The 18,445-nt window shown below is 52.1% G+C and overlaps 3 protein-coding genes across 13 annotated transcripts; all 3 read left to right on the forward strand.

Moving 5' to 3' along the window:
* The first annotated feature begins 222 nt into the window (after window positions 1-222).
* On the forward strand, window positions 223-2,007 carry RNASEK (ribonuclease K). Its single transcript, XM_039847145.1, has 3 exons — window positions 223-480; window positions 1,154-1,230; window positions 1,631-2,007. The coding sequence occupies exons 1-3, from the start codon at window positions 238-240 to the stop codon at window positions 1,770-1,772; spliced, it is 462 nt and encodes a 153-aa protein (XP_039703079.1). The 5' UTR covers window positions 223-237; the 3' UTR covers window positions 1,773-2,007.
* A 145-nt stretch (window positions 2,008-2,152) lies between these two features.
* On the forward strand, window positions 2,153-5,006 carry BACC1 (BPTF associated chromatin complex component 1). Of its 9 annotated transcripts, none has more exons than XM_039847137.1 (6): window positions 2,166-2,362; window positions 2,538-2,632; window positions 3,231-3,332; window positions 3,994-4,181; window positions 4,392-4,496; window positions 4,740-5,006. In XM_039847137.1, the coding sequence occupies exons 1-6, from the start codon at window positions 2,342-2,344 to the stop codon at window positions 4,802-4,804; spliced, it is 576 nt and encodes a 191-aa protein (XP_039703071.1). In that variant the 5' UTR covers window positions 2,166-2,341; the 3' UTR covers window positions 4,805-5,006. The 9 variants fall into 9 exon arrangements, with proteins under 9 accessions (XP_039703077.1, XP_039703071.1, XP_039703076.1 ...); XM_039847139.1 differs by having other exon boundaries at window positions 2,176-2,362; window positions 4,744-5,006; XM_039847143.1 differs by lacking the exon at window positions 4,392-4,496 and having other exon boundaries at window positions 2,153-2,362.
* Window positions 5,007-9,514: 4,508 nt separating this feature from the next.
* On the forward strand, window positions 9,515-17,538 carry BCL6B (BCL6B transcription repressor). Of its 3 annotated transcripts, none has more exons than XM_039847129.1 (10): window positions 9,515-9,850; window positions 10,445-10,673; window positions 11,193-11,383; window positions 11,620-11,841; window positions 11,951-12,310; window positions 12,602-12,723; window positions 13,321-13,485; window positions 13,579-13,709; window positions 13,827-13,964; window positions 16,715-17,538. In XM_039847129.1, the coding sequence occupies exons 3-10, from the start codon at window positions 11,205-11,207 to the stop codon at window positions 16,730-16,732; spliced, it is 1,335 nt and encodes a 444-aa protein (XP_039703063.1). In that variant the 5' UTR covers window positions 9,515-9,850; window positions 10,445-10,673; window positions 11,193-11,204; the 3' UTR covers window positions 16,733-17,538. The 3 variants fall into 3 exon arrangements, with proteins under 3 accessions (XP_039703063.1, XP_039703061.1, XP_039703062.1); XM_039847127.1 differs by lacking the exon at window positions 16,715-17,538 and adding an exon at window positions 14,401-16,532 and having other exon boundaries at window positions 9,520-9,850; XM_039847128.1 differs by lacking the exon at window positions 16,715-17,538 and adding an exon at window positions 14,401-16,532 and having other exon boundaries at window positions 9,520-9,850; window positions 10,491-10,673.
* Window positions 17,539-18,445: the final 907 nt, after the last annotated feature.

Here is an 18,445-nt window from a genome sequence, read left to right on the forward strand (position 1 = left end):
GCTAGAGCCTGTTCCTCGTCATATGACTTGCGGAAATTGGTCACATGATATGCCGGCTCTTTCCATTCCAACCTGGAGGGGGCGAGGGTCCAAGAAACAGGAGGCCTTTGCTCCTGCAATACTCGCTACATTGGTCACTACGGGACTCCGAGGGGCTGCTTTGGTTTAGACACCGCCTTTTCCCACGAGGCCTCGCGAGGACGCGGATCCAGCGTTCTCCTGGCGCTCCCCTACGCGATGGTTGGGGCCGGAGGCCACGCCCTCTGGCTGCCCTCTAGTCTTTCGGTCCTCTGCGGCGCGAGCCCCCGAGTCCATCTCTCTTTCCCCTTCTGGCCCTTTTGGGCTTCCTCTCAACGCCTTTCCACTCGGCCCTTATCTAGGCGATCCCCGACTCCCTTCTTCATGGCGTCGCTTCTGTGTTGTGGGCCCAAGCTGGCCGCCTGCGGTATCGTCCTCAGCGCTTGGGGAGTGATCATGTTGGTGAGGGTACTGACCGGCGAGAACCGGAGAGGGCCTGAAGGGCCTCGGTGTTGGAGGGCTGGAAGACTAGGAGACCCCAGGCCTTAGAAAGCAACAAGCAGAGAGTCGTTGATTAACCGCTGGAGAACGAGGCAGAACTGAGATTAGAAATAGGAAATTGGAGTGGGGCGGGTAGTGGAGGAGGGATCTGGAGCTTGGAATGGGAGCTGGTAAATTTGGAGACCCCCTCAAGGTAAGAGGAAGAGCTGGATTCTTGAGAGATGCTTGAACTGAATGGACGGCTGTGAGGAAAGGGAGTGCTAGTTCCTGAAATGAGTAGCTAGGGCCTTGTTTCCCCAGAGCTCTATCCGCCGCACTCCAAGAAGAAATAATATGAAGTGCCGATTTCCCCTCACCCCTTTACCCTGTCCCGTGATAATGACGCCTCTGGGGAGGAGGATGGACTGGGTTCCTGGGCTGCTCACTGTTCCTGCCCTTGACCCAGTCGTCTCTATGTCACCACCTCACGCTGTTCCAGGTGACTCAGTCCGAATCCAGCGACAGCCACCTCTAATCCTAGCTCATTCTGGTAATTCTCAAACCCAGATGTGACAGCACTAGAAGTGGACGTTTAGGGAGTGAACTAGTCAAGTGCTTGAGGTCAAAACCTACCCATTCCATTCCCATTTTTCAGATTATGCTTGGAATCTTTTTCAACGTCCATTCTGCTGTGCTAATTGAGGACGTTCCCTTCACGGAGAAAGATTTTGAGTAAGTTGTCAGGTGGGAGAGGTGAGGCGGGGGCAGGCGGGAGGTGGCTCAGCCTGTGGTCAGAATTATGGGCGGGTAATTGCAAGAGGCTGGATGCGTGGGGTCCAAAGGCTAGGGAACTAGGTGCAGAGAACTGCTCTTTAATTAGGATTGGTCTTGGAAGTCAGACCTCAGCGGCCATCCTAAACTCACCACTGCAGGTGTGGCTTCTTTACGTATTTTACTTTTTTGTGCCTCCGTCCACCTCTGCAAAGTGGGTGCTTATAATGGAACTCACCCTATGGGCGGAGATTGAATAAGGTAATACACGTAAAAGCACTTGGTACCTGGCACGTAGGAAGTGCTCGGTAAATGTTGACTATTAATGTTTCTGACATCTCTGCCTAATCCTCACCCCTAGGAATGGCCCGCAGAACATATACAACCTTTACGAGCAAGTCAGCTACAACTGTTTCATCGCTGCAGGCCTTTACCTCCTCCTCGGAGGCTTCTCTTTCTGTCAAGTTCGGCTCAATAAGCGCAAGGAATATATGGTGCGTTAAAGCACGATCGCGTTTACCCTCTTCGACCCCCTCCTCTATTTAAAGACTCCCCACTCCCTCTCTTGACCCTCCATTATGGCACCCTCTGCGAGACGTGGTTTCCCTGAAGATTGAAACCCTTCTTCTCTAATCTCTGGCGCCCGGCCCCCGTGGAGGGAGGCTGGGGCAGGCTGTCACCTGTTCCTCCGGCCCCCTCACCTTGTCCCGTACCACAATAAAGAGAAACTGCTCTCAATCTTTGTGTCTGTGCTTGGGCTGGGGGGCGGGCATAGTGCCTGGAGATCAGATTCCAAAGTCCCGACCCCTCGACCTCGACGGAAGTGGAGCGAAGCCGAGCCGGAAGTGAGGCGATGTCTTCCACTCTCCCGTCAGTGCGCTGGGGCAGCCTAAATAACTGCGGCCGGTGAGGCGCTGAGCGGCCAAGTTTGAGCCAATCAGCTATGAAGAGGGGCGGGACTTCCTGCGCGTTTTGGAGCTGTTCGATCGGCTTGCTCTCCGTGGTCCCGGCTCCGTGGTAGCGGCGGCGGCGGCGGCGGCGGCGGCGTCTCTGTGCGGAGGCGCGCGAGGCCATGACGTCAGCGTCCACAAAGGTTCGACCTCCCACGCGGACAGCGCTCCCTGGCGGCCACGGGAGGGTGGGGTCCCCCCGTTGGCTCCCGGCTCTTCCGCCCCGGGAGGGAGGCGAACCTGGGGTGGAGCTAGGGCGTCCCGGCCGGATGGCGCAGGGGTATGCTTCGGCCCCCCATAATGCTGTCCCGCCCCCAGGTTGGAGAGATCTTCTCCGCCGCGGGTGCCGCCTTTACGAAGCTCGGGGAGCTGACGATGCAGCTGCATCCGGTGGCCGACTCTTCCCCCGCGGGGTACGTGAGCCCGGACTGAGACGTGGACGCTGAGCGCGGACGCTTAGACTCGATCACTGACACGGACACTCTCTAGTGCAGGGACAGATGTTAGTTTTAGTTTGCCTTTGTGCCTGGCATAGCGTAGAGTAAGAGTTAATAAATGATAGTTGAATAAATGACAGATAAAATCAGACTGATGCTCATAACCCGGACTCATTTCACAGCTCTACCTTACTGCGAACCCGCAGACCATAGACCACCATCACTCCCCACCTACAAAATTGTGGAATTCTCGCAGACTGCTGCAGACTTGTGTTCAAGGTTTCTGTTTATCAGACCCCCTACTTGTTGAATTAGTTTCAGTGAGCCGTTGTTTCAAGTTGATGGGGAAGGTTTTTATTATAAGGTGGCAGTTGTCGCAATATGTGATTGGGGGTCCACGGGGTCTTAAAAGCTTTTTTTTTTTTTTTTTTTAAAGGAGAACTTTTTTATGGATCCATGGGAGGGACCCCAGGGATTGGGGGGAGGAGGCTGGTTGTCGTGGAATGCATCGCCTGGGGGCTGGCTCCACACCCCTCTCTTTCCACTTTCGCTATTCCCTCTCCCCTTCTGACAGTGCCAAGTGGACGGAGACCGAGATAGAGATGCTGAGGGCTGCTGTGAAGCGATTTGGGGACGATCTTAATCACATCAGCTGTGTCATCAAGGAACGGACAGTGTGAGGGAGGGTTGGCTGGTAGAGAAAGAGGGGGAGGTGGGCAGCTTTCTTCTTTAATACCCCTTGTTACATCTTTCTCAGAACTCCCAGCTCAACATCTTTCCTACTTTGTTGCTAGTTTTGTTACCATCCCCTTAAGGACTGAGGATAAAAGAGTTGTCACAGTTGGTCAGAAGTTACAAAAAATGCTGAGGTAATCAGGACCTTCCAAGAATTTTTTAGGTTGCCTGAGATATCCAGTAATTTAATTTGATGAGAGTTGCCTGGTTATTTATACAGATCTTTTAAGACTACTGCAGTGTTTGCAGGGATATTGTGATTCTGAAGTAGTTGATCAGAAGGTACCTATAGATCACCAAGGCTTACCTGGTAGCCTTCGACATCCAGACATCTCTCCCAGAAAAAATCAGGACATGGGCCCTTCCCACTACTCAGTTCAGGAAGTCCACTCTTCACACTCCATCTGCCCTAAGTGAGTGAAAGCTTCAGGAAAATAAGAACCCTACCACAGGGTGGGGGCTCTAACTTAGATTCTTATCCAGGTTCTGAAGGGGCTCCCCAGTATTCCTTCAGAGTAGCCCCTTACCCCTATCCCTCCCCTCCCTTTTTCCCTCAGCCTCTCTGATGATTCCCTTCCTGACCTGCCCTCTTATCTCTTCAGGGCTCAGATAAAGGCCACCGTGAAGCGCAAGGTATATGAAGACTCTGGTATCCCTCTTCCAGCTGAGTCACCCAAGAAGGGTCCCAAGAAGGTGGCATCTGGTGTCTTGTCGCCTCCTCCTACTGCCCCTCCACCAAGCAGCTCCAGTGTCCCTGATGCCGGTCCCCCCATAAAGAAACAGAAAGCTGGTGAGGGCTGTGGAGTTGCTGCCTAGTGGTTAAAGGTCTCATCTGAGGTTCATTGAATTGGGCTTGGGTTAAAGAAGGACAAATCTCTCTTCCACTCCCAGTGAAGGTTCCCAGAGTGGCTGGGGTAGGGGAGGGAGGAAGAGCTTGAAGCTTTGGGAAGCCAGGGCGGCAGTCAGGGAACCTAGAACCTAGCTTATGCCTCCCTCCCAGATGTGACACTGAGTGCTCTGAACGACTCCGACGCCAACAGTGACCTGGTGGATATTGAAGGGCTAGGAGAAACTCCTCCAGCCAAGAAACTCAACTTCGACCAGGGTAGGAGTCCTCTTCCTCCCACACCAGCAAATGGGGTTGGGGAGGAAGTGCTTTGATGGTAGAGGAGGGTCTCAGCAGGAGCCTCCTCCTTTGTACTGGGGCTTTGGAAGAAAAGGTTCTCTCATTCACAGTGTAGGCAGGGGGTTGGGTGAGTAATGAGCCAGGGCTTTGGGGAGGCAAGAATTGTCTTGGAAGCATAGTTGGGGCTCTCTCCATCTCGGCCCATTTTACTTCCTGTTCCAGACAGCCTGACCCTGGATTCTGGCCTTCTCATGACCTCTGCTGATCTTCCTCTACTCTCTCGCTGAGCCTTCCACCTCTGACCCCACTTGCTGTTTACCCTGGACCTGTGGATCGCCTGGGACTCTGAGCAAAGCCTGCGTGAGAGAGGGTTGAAAGGCTGCTGGGGCTGCCCACCTTGCTGTTTCTGTATAAGCATCTGCCTTCAACCCCTTTGATCTCCATCTGATGGACATTTTTATACAGAAAACAATAAAGATTTCCCTCTCAGCTTGGTGCCTTCATTTAACATTGGAGTGCAAGGGGCCATTCTCTCTCTCCTTACCCCGCAAGGGCTCAGCCCCTCCTGGGCAGCTCTCACCACCCTGCCTGGAGCAGCTCAGCCAATATTGGCAGACTCTCTTCCCAGTGCCAATATTTCTGTGCTGCTAAAGCCAGGGGAGCTGGGTATGGGCAACAAAGACTCCACTCTGCTCTCTGGAGGCAGAACTTACTCCTAGGGTCTCAGCAGTCATTATTCCTGAGCCTGCCCTGGGGATTTTAGGGGGACTATTCCTAGTGCTTTCATACCTCCCTCTTCCCTACTCCGCCCCCATCCCCAACCTCAAAAGAAGGCTCCAGATGTTTTTTGTGTCACTTCTCCAGGGTGGCCTCCCGGGGCCAAGCCTCAGCGGTGCCTCCCCCACCCTCGCTCTAACACCACAGTGTGGTTTGGACGTGGCCACAGTGCCGTACAAACCACAGTGTGCTGCTGGGGCGGGAGCAGGACTGGGGTGGGTTGAGAGGGAGTACAAGACAGTGCTAGGAAGACCCCCACCACCAAGAGCAGGGAAATAGAGAAGGCATAAAAGGCAAACATGGCCCCAAGACTGGTTGGGGAAAACAAGAAACCAGGGCTAATAGCTGAGTAGGCAACTGGAAGGAAAGGGACATAAAGAGTTTGCAATATAATAAGACTGGAACCATCTTCCCTTTCTAGAAACTCTGCTCAGGGGATCCCTAGGGTGGGGTCAGAGGCAAAGGAAATAGGGAATGCCTATGGGGAACCAACAAACTGCCTCCTGACTCAGCAAGGGCAGGGACCTAAGGCTTCCTGTGTCCGTTCTTCCCCTCTCTGGGTCAGAACCCAAGAGAAAGCCAGGAGAGACAAGGCCAAGGACAGCAGGGTTGGAAGTTGGCAATCTAGAGGTGGTGGGGCCGGAACATGGTTGGGAGAGGGGGGCCGGAAGTCGCCCTGGGCCCTGGGCCTGCCACAAGATGGAGGCCAAAGGCAGGAAATGGAGGCTAGGGGAAAAGGGGAGCAGCAGGGCCCAGGAAAAGAGCCATTTGGACCTGGGGGCCAGGTAGTCAACTCCCAGTGCTGTTCCCATTTCCCATGGCCCCCAGGACCAAAGTCCCACCCCCTGCAACAATCCCCATCAGCCCATCCACCAGGTCCAGGAAGGCGTGCCCACCCCAGAAAGCCACGTTTAAGCTGAGACAAACATGCCTCTCCCCACCCCCACAGTAGGCCTTCCTTCAGCCTTTTTCTCCTGTCCAGGGCTTGATTTTTTAAACGCACCCCCCAGAAAGCAAAATCCAAGGGCCAAAATACCTTCCGCAAATCAAAATAATATCCTCTAAAACCCAAAAGGTATCCTCCCATCTCCTATTCCTCCCTTTACCACCCTCCTTCCGACACACCCCCCAAAACTCTTAGCAATCAAAAAGATCTAAGATGGTAGGTGTAAGCAGTCTTTTTAGGCCCAGGGGATGCCGGACCCCCTCCCTTGAAACCCCTATCTGTCCTACAGCATATCCTGCCAAGGCCTCCTGCTCCTCACTCCACCCTCCACAGCCCCCAAACTGAATAACTGCCCCCAGCTCCCATCCTCGGCAGAGCCTTTGTGGGGGTGAATCAGAAATCAAACACTATACTAACAGCTGGGGATGCTGGGGGGCCCTCTGATCTCAGCCTTTGGTTTCTACCTGGGGGACTGCAGTTTAGGGGCATAAGAGAAAGCCTCTCCAATCATCCCCCCAGTTCCAAGACTGACAAAGCCCAACCCCACCCAAGCACTCCACCTCCAAACCTCCCCCCCAACCGCCACGTCTCTCCTGAAAACAGGGGACACTTTCCTCCCCACTTACCTCAGCTACTCTCCCCTGAGATCCTGGTCCCCTATTTTGAAGGGAGCAAAATTTGGGGTGCATCCCTCACATTTGGGGTGCAGGAGAAAGGAGCCACCCCAGTCGCATCGCTGGCCTCCTTCCTCTCGGCTGGCTCAGGGAGTGGGGAGTGCCCTAGGGAGGGGGGACCCCCACAAGAGAGCTCAGGAGGGGGTTCCTCCACTCCTAGTCAGAATTGGGGACACCCCCCCAAACCCGTCCCAGCCCATCCGTCTCCAACTCGGCGGGAGAGGCAGCTGCAATGCCCCAGTCAGATTCCCCCAACACTACATTCCTCACCCCATCTAGAGGGGTCCCGGGGCCCCCAAAAAATCCCCAAAAAATCTAGGATGTTGGCAGAACAGTCCTGGACTAGCTCCCCAAATTTGGGGTCCTCAGATACCCCCGTTTTTTCAGGAAAATTCTGTCTTTCGCCTGCCTCCCGCCAGCCCTGCTCTGTCCCGATGCCAATTTTGGAAGTCACTCCCTCCTTCCTCCTCCCCGTCTCTCCAGACCCCCCCCACACCGCTCGGGGGCTAGGGTCCAGGACACCTGGCTTCCAGACAGGGAGGGGAGGCACTCCTCAAAGAGCTAGGGGCCAGGAGGTCAAGCTCATAGCCCCAGTCTTAGGGAAGCAGGAAAGCCCGATCCTCCCTTCCCCTCCCCCCTGGCTGGTCTCCGTGGTGGTTCAGGAAAGCCTGGAGGATTGGAATCTGCCATTGCTGTTGCACAGGCAGTTTTTTTCCTTGGGTTGGGGGGGTGGGCGGTGGGAGGGAGAGAGGGGAGGAGAGCTGAAGAGAGCAGGGACCCAGGCATGCAGAGCTGTCCTGGCTTACCCCCTAGCCCCTGCTGCCGTGGGGAACCCCTCCCCCCATCTCACCCACACTCCCAATCCTCTGTCTGCTTTCTGTTTGGGGCTCTTATCCTAGAAAATCAGGGTACTAGAATCACATCCTTGTACCTGACTGACCATCACCTCTCCTCTCCACAGTTCCAACAGCACTGCTCTAGTCAGGGTGTCCACTTAGCCATAAGACACCCCATTTCCCCCCACATTTTCCCAAAACAAGGCATGCTCCTTAAGAATTTAGGGTTCAGAGTCTAAAACCACTTTTTCTACCTCGGATCTATCCAGGAATGAGGAAATACATTCCCTTTCCAAGTTTCTCCCTTAAAATCCCGGTCATATTTTGGGGTTCACTAAAGAAAGAGATTCCTAGAATCTGGGGTGAAAGGGAGATATAAGCAAGGGACATCCCAAACCAGCATTGTGCTCCAAATTAAGTGACCCCCCAAGCCAATCTCACTTTATGACCCATCCCTCAACTTGACCAAATGGACTCAAAGAGTGACAAAACGCCCCAAAATAAGGATACCCCAAAACTTTAGTCTCCTACCCTAGGCCCTCACATTGTTTCTCTGCCAAGAAAAAAAAAAAGCATCTTGGCTATCTATGCAAGCACAGGAATATCCCCTCCTCAAAGTAAGTTTCCACAACATTCAAATATAACGCTTTGCTCCCCATCATGGACCTATAATCATAGGCCTTCAAATTTGCTCCCAGGTTTCTATGATGTTCCACCGTAAGCTAATAAGAAACTCCAAATTCAATGTCACGCCCCCCCAAATCTAATCTGAGCCTTAAAACTTATATGGCACCCCAAAACAGAATGTACTCCCAAATCAGCATGACTATTTGAAATCAGATTGTCCATATACACCAAATGACTATGAATCACTAAAACAAAACCTTTATCCACCTTTCGAATAGCACTTAGCAAGGTTCTCCTGATATTCCAAGATAATAATCTCCAAATTGTGTGTCAGAATCCCCAGAACTACTATAGCTTCAAAATCAGTTCCATGCCTCAAATTTACCATTTGCCCTCAAGCCTGAATGCAGCCCCCAGTGCCCAGAACAATCAAAATAACTCAACGTCCCATAATAAACATGCATTCCACAATTGACCAAATAACACAAAATTAACTTCATCCTGATACCACAGGGAACCTCTAGTCAAATCCCCACCTCCAAACTGGGCAGAGACCAAAGTAACACTCACAAGCAAAAGCCACTTCATTATCCTAAATCCCTAGTGGTCCCCAATTCCTAGTTCCTCAGCAATTCTTTTGTGCACTCAAATAAAGACCCCTCGAATATGAAGGGGAGGGCCCTAGACTTGGATATGCAGCTCCATGGATCAAAATAGTCAATCATTCCTGGGCAACAGGAGACTCTCCTGAGCCCAAAATCCAAGTCCTACTTTGCAGCTGGACTCAGCTCTGACCTCCCTTCTCCAAATGAACCTTGTTCCTCCCCATCCAACGTCTCCTCAAAATATAAGGGTGCGACCATTGCCTATATCCCAGATCAGAGACTTAAAATTAGAGTTAACAGGCCCCTCCTGCCTTCTCTCCCTGTTTTTACCCTGAGACCCTCCCTGTTTTCCCTTCTCTTTGTTCACCCTATCCAACTTTCATATTAATGTTCACTAAAAATCCACCTCTAAAGACAGATAATAGTATCTATCCTAATTAGAAAGGAAAACCTTGTGCTCTCAGGGCTCAGACTCTACTCCTTGTTCCACCCAGTTCCCTTGCTCCTAAAGCCAGCAGATTTCTCACTCCAGGTAGGAACCCCAGCCTCAGAGGAAAGTCCCCTCTGTCGTCTAGCTCTCCCTCTCACTGCCCAACACTAGACCCCTCCTAGGAGACAAAGGGGCAAAATAAATCAGCGCAAAGGGGAAGAGAACGAAGGTTTCAGCTGCCCAGACCAAATCGATCCTGCGCCCCAATTTGAGTGAACCCCGCGCCGGGTGGAGAAGACGGGGTGAGACGAAGCTAGTGCTCGTCCGCCCCCTCGTGGAAGGAGTCAAACATTGCCGAGCTTTGCCTACTTGCCGCGCTGGACCCCGGCGTCCCGCCAGCCTCCAAGCGTAGCCGACGGGCGGGTGTCCGAGGCCCTGGTGAGATGGGATTGGGGGAGGGCGAGCGGGCTTTGGGCGGGAGTCTGTCTCTTTGGATCCCTAAAAGGATTCAGAAGGGAGTCGGGAGCAAGAGTCTAGACGCCTAGGTCTCCTGAGCGTCTCTCGGCCCCCACCCGGGGCTTTCCCCACCTCCTCCAGGGGAAGCAGCTGGCGGAGCCGTCCGGTCTCAGGACAATGGAAGGAAACGAACTAGAAATCATATCCGCCCTTTCCCTACCCCTCCCAGTCAGAGCCCCACTTTTTGTATGCCCTGCTAGGGGAACCTGTCATTCAAAGCACCCCTCCGGCTGTCTGAGACCCCACAGGAGCCCACTATCGCCTTCCCAAACCTGGTGCCTCGTTGGGCTACCCTTTAGGTCCCGTAATAGCGTACATTGGAAAGGGAATTTTGCTCTATTCATTCTCCTGTAACAGGCTCCTGACACTACCTTCTAAAAGCCAACACACTAATTTTCGAAATCTCAGCCGCCCCACCACACCGATGACCCAGTCACCTATATTTCCAATCTCTATATCCCCAAACTTCTCCCCAATTCCAATGTTCCATCTCGGTTCTACTTTCGGTGACTTAAGACCCCTTAGGTTACGACCACCCAACATTTCTGAGGTCCCGCCCTAGAGCCGGAGACCCCGCCCCGGGCTCGCCATCTGGAGAGCGAGGAAGGAAGGATACAGACCCAGGCGTTCACCCCACCTCCACCTCCGCCCCCGACATCCCGGCCAGATAAAGGAGCCGGGACCAACAGGGGAGAGAGACCCCGCCCCCCACGAGAAGAGAAGCCGCAGCCCCTGCAGGACGGGGGTAAGAACGGGAGACTGAGGGAACCAGACTCCTGGGTCCCCAAAGAGAGTTGGGGCTTGACGGTGGTAGGAAGACTGAGGCCCCAAAATTGGGTTAAGCTAGGGATCCGGAACTAGATAGGAGTAGAATTCGTGGTTTGGGGAGGGAGCTTCAACTGGGATTTGAAGGTGTGTGGACCGCAAGTCATCCGAAGTCTCCAGGCAGGGTCGAACACCCAAGACTCAGGCGTGCACTGAAGCAGAGGGGCGTGGGGGCGGGGGGGGTGCTGCTGGAAGAGCACTAGGAATCGAAGTAAGAGCGCTGCACGCCGGATTCCTCACGCTCGCCATCGACGCCGCGGTGTGGGAACCTTCAAATCTAGAGGAAAAAAGCCAGCGATGGCGCGGTGGTGGGCAGAAAAAACAAAATGAATTAAATGAGACTGCGTGAGCCGAAGCCTCAGGAGGAAGAGGCAAACTGCGGAAAGGAAGGCGTCTTAGGACTGCCTGGATCCCTGAGCCCTCTCCTTGGCACCTGCAGGCCTGCGTCGCGATGGATTCCACCGCTACTTCGGCGGGAGCGCTGGACTACGTCCGCGAGTTCACTCGCCACTCCTCCGACGTGCTCGGCAACCTGAATGAGTTGCGCCTGCGCGGGATCCTCACTGACGTCACGCTACTGGTTGGCGGGCAACCCCTTCGAGCGCACAAGGCAGTCCTTATCGCCTGCAGGTTCGAGGGGAGCCTCATGGGATGGGGTGGGACCAAATGGGAAAGGGGCAGAGATATAAGGTCTTTGGGAGGGAACCCGAAGCAAAACCTTCCAGAAGCAGGAGGCGGAGCATCCCGGAATTGGGGCGGGGTGATGGTGAGGAGGCGGGGCTCTTTATGGGGCGTGGCTTTATATGGTGACCTGGGTCTCCCTTAGTTCCCCAGCCCCTAATTTGACCTATCTGCCTTTTCTCCAGTGGCTTCTTCTATTCAATTTTCCGAGGCCGCGCAGGAGTGGGAGTGGATGTGCTCTCCCTGCCTGGGGGTCCCGAAGCCGGAGGTTTCGCCCCTCTTCTGGACTTCATGTACACTTCGCGCCTCCGTCTTTCTCTGGCCACTGCACCAGCCGTTCTTGCGGCTGCCACTTACCTGCAGATGGAACATGTCGTCCAGGCATGCCACCGCTTCATCCAGGCCAGGTGGGGGAGCCGCAACTCGGTGTTCTCAGTGGGTGAGGTGGTATCCCAGGTGTCAAGGGCAGAGGCCAAGATTAGGAAATAGCACTAATGTGCATCGCACTTTTCCCAGCTATGAACCTCTGGGCATCTCCCTGCGGCCCTTGGAGGCAGAACCTCCCACGGCCCCAACGGCCCCTCCACCAGGCAGTCCCAGGCGCTCCGAAGGGCACCCAGACCCACCTACTGAGTCTCGCAGCTGCAGTCAAGCCCCCCGCAGTCCAGGCAGCCCAGACACCAAGGCCTGCAACTGGAAAAAGTACAAGTTCATCGTGCTAAACTCTCAGGCCTCCCAAGCAGGGAGCCTGGCGGGGGAGAGGAGTTCTGTTCAACTTTGCCCCCAAGCTGGGCTCCCCAGTGGAGATGAGGCTTCTAGCAGCAGCAGCAGCAGCAGTGGCAGTGAAGAAGGACCCATTCCTGGTCCCCAGAGCAGGTACAGAAACTGGAACCCCAAGAATTTGTAGTGGCTAGCCTCAGCTAGGAGGCAGAGCTATTGGGCCTGGGTGGTCAGGAGTTGGGAGTGAGGGGGTGGGTTCCAGGGATACTAGCCCACTTTAGGAAGTTGGCCAGAGGCCAGACTTAGTGGGGTGGGTCTTTGGCAGCACAATTGGATATGGCTCATTGGTCAATACTAGCTCACTTCTGGAGGGTAGGCCTTTGGCTTCAAATTCTCTTGCAGAGAAACCCCTCTACATAATCTCTCTTAACCTTTTACTCTGCCTAGACTCTCTCCAGCTGCTGTGACTGTACAGTTCAAATGTGGGGCTTCAGTCAATACACCCCATATCATACCCCAGGCTCAAGAGGCCATTACATCACCCTCTGGGCGGGCTTATCCACCACCAGGTAAAAGCCCTTCTTTTTACTTCCTTCTGGGCTTTCCTCTTGTGGCTGCTCAAGGCCAGTTTTGGCCAAAAAATGCCTCGGGAAAGGCCTATTCCAATTATGTCCTGCAAATTAGAATCACCTAGAGAGCTTTTAAAAATCTCATTGCCCAGGTTACACCCCATAGATCAGAACGTCTGGAAGTGGGAGCCAGTTATTAGTATTTTTTAAAGCTTCCAATGAGCAGCAGTGTTTGGGAACTTCTAGCCTGTTCTCATCCAGGACTGAGTGGTCAGCCCAGGGCTTGGCAGGACCTCTCTGGTATGCTGTCATCCAGAGTGGTGCAAGAGAAGAGAGAAACAGAAACCTCCATCCACTAGCAGGGGCCTCCATCTACTACCACCACCATTGAAGAGATTAGTAGAGTACTCTGGAGTCAGACAAACATGGAGTCAGATCTTGGCTTCCCGTTACTAACCATGTGACTTCCAGCAAGTCAAACGAGCCCCAGAAGCCTTAACAGTATATTGAGGAAAAGGACAACCTACTACTGTGTGGTTTGAGGATTCCCTGGTATTGTCGTCATTACCCACGCCCCCCCCGCCCACCCCCCGCCAGGAAGTGAATTTTTCAGCTGCCAGAACTGCGAGGCTGTGGCTGGGTGCTCATCTGGGCTGGACCCTTTGGCTCCTGAGGATGAAGACAAGCCCTACAAGTGTCAGCTCTGCCGGTCTGCCTTCCGCTACAAGGGCAACCTGGCCAGTCACCGCACGGTGCACACAGGTAGAAGAGGAGCAGGGAGGAGAGGGCCTTGGCTTTCATGCCCACAGGTATCCTAGGGACGAGTCCCTGACCTCTCTTCCTCCCCGCCTCCAGGGGAAAAGCCCTACCACTGCTCCATCTGCGGAGCCCGCTTTAACCGGCCAGCTAACCTGAAAACGCATAGCCGCATCCATTCAGGAGAAAAGCCCTATAAGTGTGAGACGTGTGGTTCGCGCTTCGTGCAGGTACAGATCCAGTCTCAGAACCCCCTCAAAGGCAAATTTGCAAGAGGGGAGGGCGGGGCATACGGGGAGGGTTCTGTCCCTCCCAGGGGCGCGATCTGAGGTCCCCTCCCATCCCAGGTAGCGCATCTGCGCGCGCACGTGCTGATCCACACTGGGGAGAAGCCCTATCCTTGCCCCACCTGCGGGACTCGCTTCCGCCACCTACAGACCCTCAAGAGCCACGTTCGCATCCACACAGGAGAGAAGCCTTACCATGTGAGTACCCAACCTGGCCTGGCCCCAAAGCCTTAGAATTACCTCCGGTTTACCTAGGGGCGGGGCTCCGAGAGGGAGGAGCGGGCCTAGCAGTCACTAGAGCTCTACGAAATGGGTGGTGTCCTGAAAGAGTCCGTGTGCGCAAGGGGCGGAGCCGTAGGTAGGATTGTGAATAAGGGGCGGGGATCCGGAGAGGGATAGCCAGGTATAGAAGGTAGAGTCCTGGACTGGACGCTATACTCCTGAAGAGGAACCAAACGATGGAAAAACCTTTGCTGAAGAGAGGGACGCCAATCTTCTTGGCCTCCCCCTGAGAATTTAGGAGGACATGAGGACTAAAGATGATCTCTTCGGCAGAGAGCTGGACAGTTCTCCCTCTCTCAACACCTAAAAGGTGGTTGTGGGTGGGGGACCTGACTCGGATGTCCTCCCACAGTGCGACCCCTGCGGCCTGCATTTCCGGCACAAGAGTCAACTGCGGCTGCATCTGCGCCAGAAACACGGAGCTGCTACCAACACCAAAGTGCACTACCACATTTTGGGGGGGCCCTAGCTGAGCGACAGCCCAGTCACCGCTCACTTTCTGGAAGCCGGGAAAGCTTCCGGCTTATCCCTGCTTCTCTGTCAGACTTGGGCATGGAGGTGTGCAAGGCCCTCCAGTATCAGAAACTGCCTCCATGTCAATATATTTCACTGGGGAGAGCAGGGGTGGCAGATCCCGGCTTGATCTGCCTCTGTTTTGCTGGTCAAAACCTCTTCCCCACAATCAAAATTGTTTCTGAGGAGGGAGAAAGCTAGGAGCTGGAGGAGGGAGAGACCGGAGGCCTTAAGGAAAGGAACAGTTCTCCACCTGTAGCCCCCATCTCATTCGGTTTATCTGTAAATATAATTTATTGAGGCCTTTGGGTTGCACCAAGGCCTTCATTGTATTGCATTTTCCACTTCCCTCTTCTACAAGTGTGATCAAAAGTGACCTGAAACACAAAATATGAGGTCAGAGCTCTGCTGGCAGAGATTAGTACTTGGCTGTCTCCTTTGGCTTGAGTATTTTATATTATTGCTGCCATCACTTTTATCTTTATTCTTTCTCCTATGTGTTTGCTTGTTTGTTTAAAATGGAGAAAGGGGTTCTCTATATTCTGCCTCTCCAATTCTAGGTCTGGAACCTTTATTTGTTTTAGGGCAGCTCTGGGAACATGTGAGTTTGTGGAATTGGGTCAGGAACTTTCTCTGGTATTCTGGTATTCTGTCCCTGTTAGGTTCTCTAGCAGGCTAGAACTCGGTAGAGTTTTCTCTGTTCTTCAATGGTTATGGGAACCTTTATAATCCTGAAATGGAAATAATAAATGTCTCCTGAGGGCTGTGGGTGCGGGGGCTTTGTCAGTCTTGGAACTGACTGACTTGTTTCCTGAGCTAGGGGGTGGGGGTGGGGGGTGATTGGAGAAGCTTTGTCTTTATGCCCCTAACTATCCTATTAGTTTGGTCACCTAGATTTGACTCTGCTGTTTCTGCCATAATAAAGCCCACACCCTCCCACTAGGCCTGTTCTTAGCACTGAGTTAATCTCTCCATGGAGAGAGATCTGAAATTCCTTATCAGAGATGATGCAACCTTTTCTGATTCTGCCCAGTCTCTAAGAATGTTATGACTTAGGGGAGAATTATGAAACTCTTTATCTTGACTAAACAGTAAAGAGTCATGTTGTGACCAGTCCTTTACTGCAGAGGCATCTAGGCTTGAATGTACCTTGGGGTTCTCTCTACCTGAGACAAACCCTTTTCGTTCAGTGGGTTTTTGGACATCTTCTGGCAAATGTGCAGGTTCCAGAAACTTCTTTGCCTTTGGAAGTCACAGGTGCTTGGTAATTTTCTTAGCTTAGAAAAGCTGGGTCTATGACCTGGTCTTCCCATCTCTACATTCCTTTCTGGAACCAGTGAATGCACTAGTTCCCTCTACAGGGAAAGTAAAGGGGCTGAGTTCCTTTGTGAATTTGCTAGTTTGAGATTATGATTGAGATTACTATTGAGAATAGAGATTTACAAGATTTAAAAGATTGACTGACTGATGGACCTTCTAGTGGACCAAGTAACCAGGTAGAATTAAAATGTTGGTTAAGAGGCACAGTCTCTGATGTAGGACAAGTAGGTAGAAAGTTAAGAGTAAGGCTGGCTCTTAACTGAGTGGAATGTCTGGAATGTAAGATGATACTTTGAAACTTTGATTTACAGTCCTGCCCCTTTTGCCCTGGAGCCTGTTTTATTATGGGGCATAGAATGGAGGGATGGAGGGTAAAAAGCACTTTGAATTTGTGAGATGGAGCTTCCTCAAGACAGGGCAGTACTAGTGGCTGTCACTTGATGACTGATGAGAAAGCTACTCTTCTCCCTCTTACTCCCCACTGCAGAGTTGAAGGAGAGAGGGAAAGCAGAAGAGAGATGTGAGAAGGAACAATGATTTTTTTTTTTTTTTTTAAGCAAACTGGATGTGCAGGTGAAGAGAGCCTAGGGATGGGGATGTTAGATCTTGCAAGATCAGAACCATGAAATAAAGAAGCCTCTCTATGCTGCCTGCTGTGTCCTGGGTTCTTGCCTGTGGGGACATGGGAACTGGGTAAAGCTGGGAAAAGAGGGTTTTTCCCTCCTGGATACCATCTTGGATTTTGTGCCCATTCTACTGTCCCATCCCACCAGACATTTTAAATGGCCCTTGTTCTCCCCTTCCCTGCCCTTGCCTTCCGGCTCATTGTGTAGGAACCAGTGACTTCATGAAGCTTCTCCGGAGCCACCTGCATCCTGCTGCTCTGAAGTCACTTCCTGCCTGAAGTGTGGAAGAGGCAGGGAGAAACCAGGAAGCCACCAATAATACCAAGAGGCTGGGGGATGAATCTGTGCTGGACACCCCCTACCACCACCATCAAGGAAAATTGATAGGACTTGGATCCTATGAGAACAATAGAGGCTGGAGGTGGCAGTGAGAAGATTATGTGGTTAGAGCCAACATGCCAACTCCACCCCTCCTCCAGCAATGGTATCTTGAAATCTATCCATTGCCCAGTGCATACTTCTCTCCCATCCTTTCCCCTGTCCTGTATGTGTCTTGAGTGCACAGCTCTGTTCTTCCCTCTGGGCAGAGGGTAAAGGGTCACTAATTCCGATCAGTTACCTTCCTTTTGGACTCTGTGAAATAAGTTCATTAACATGGTCTCTGCAGTTCCTTCCAACATTTACAGTTTGAGATTGTGTTTCTCAGGCTTTTAAAATGCATGACCTGAATTAGATTTTTAAAAAGCAAATAAAAAAAAAATGAAACAAAGACACTAAACTAAAACCTTTCTTCTCCCACTACAGCATATCCCCTGATGAAAATGAGACTAGCTAATATTACTTACTTCCTGTGACATGTCAGGCCCTCAACTAAGCATTTTGATGCATAGGTTATTTAATTCAACTCCCCTGACAGCTCTAAAAAGTAGGTGCTATGATTATCCCCAATTTACAGATAGAGAAGCCAACTAAGAGGTTCAACATCTTAGCTACGTTAATAAGGGAAACCATGATTGAAAGGACAATTCTAAAGACTGCTCGTAACTACTATGTTATACCACCACACCATTTTCTACATCACTGGCATATTTCTCACCACCCAAAGTTTTTATTCTTTTTTCTTAAAAAAAGGTTTTTTGAATATGATTTTTATTTCACATGTAAAATTATAAGACTTAATATGCTCCTTAAAATCACACTGCTTCCCTCTCCCTATCCCTCCTGCACACACTTGTCTGGGTGTTAACCCTTGAGTCCAAGCTTCAAGGTCCTGGGAGCTTTATCAGGAAGAAACAGGTAGCAAAGCCATTAGTACTACATAAGGTGGAGGATACTGGTTAAGTAGGAGGGTCCAATTGCTCCAATAGTCATGGCCTGTCTCTTTAGTTAGTCATGAGATCAAAAACTGGTTAGAAAGTGGTTATTACTAAGAAAAAGGTTCCAGCACCACTGAAGAAGGGGTAGTTGATGCTGGTAAGGCCCGCCCTTCCTCTCCCCAGTTATTTTTGGTCTCTGACTTGTAGGTTTCCTGTTAGTGGGAACAAGCAACATCACACAAATGAACACCAGGAATCCAACATCCCATTCCCCTTGTCTCTTCCCTTGGCCTTTGAACCCCTCAGTCTTCCAGGCATCTAGATTCTAGTGGACTCAGGAGCTTGGTCAGGTATTTTGTCTAATCTCATCTCAAAACCCCTCAGCACCCACACACCTGACCTTGCAACTCCTCGGCTCCTATTTAAGCAAATGAATGTTTTCCTCTCTTGAACCAGTTTACCCGCCACCAACCCCCATGTACTTCTTATGTGCGGGTCTTGGTACTGAAATCTGGACGAACTGGCGGGCTAGGTGAACAGTAGGCGGAAGCAGCCTCTTCGTAGGTCCCTGCGTCACGTGGTGTCCACCTAATCCGCCTCCTAAAGTTCCCTCTTTACGCAT

Source organism: Pteropus medius, unplaced genomic scaffold (genome assembly GCF_902729225.1).
Source record: "Pteropus medius unplaced genomic scaffold, Ma_sr-lr_union100, whole genome shotgun sequence".
In the NCBI taxonomy this organism is placed as follows: domain Eukaryota; kingdom Metazoa; phylum Chordata; class Mammalia; order Chiroptera; family Pteropodidae; genus Pteropus; species Pteropus medius.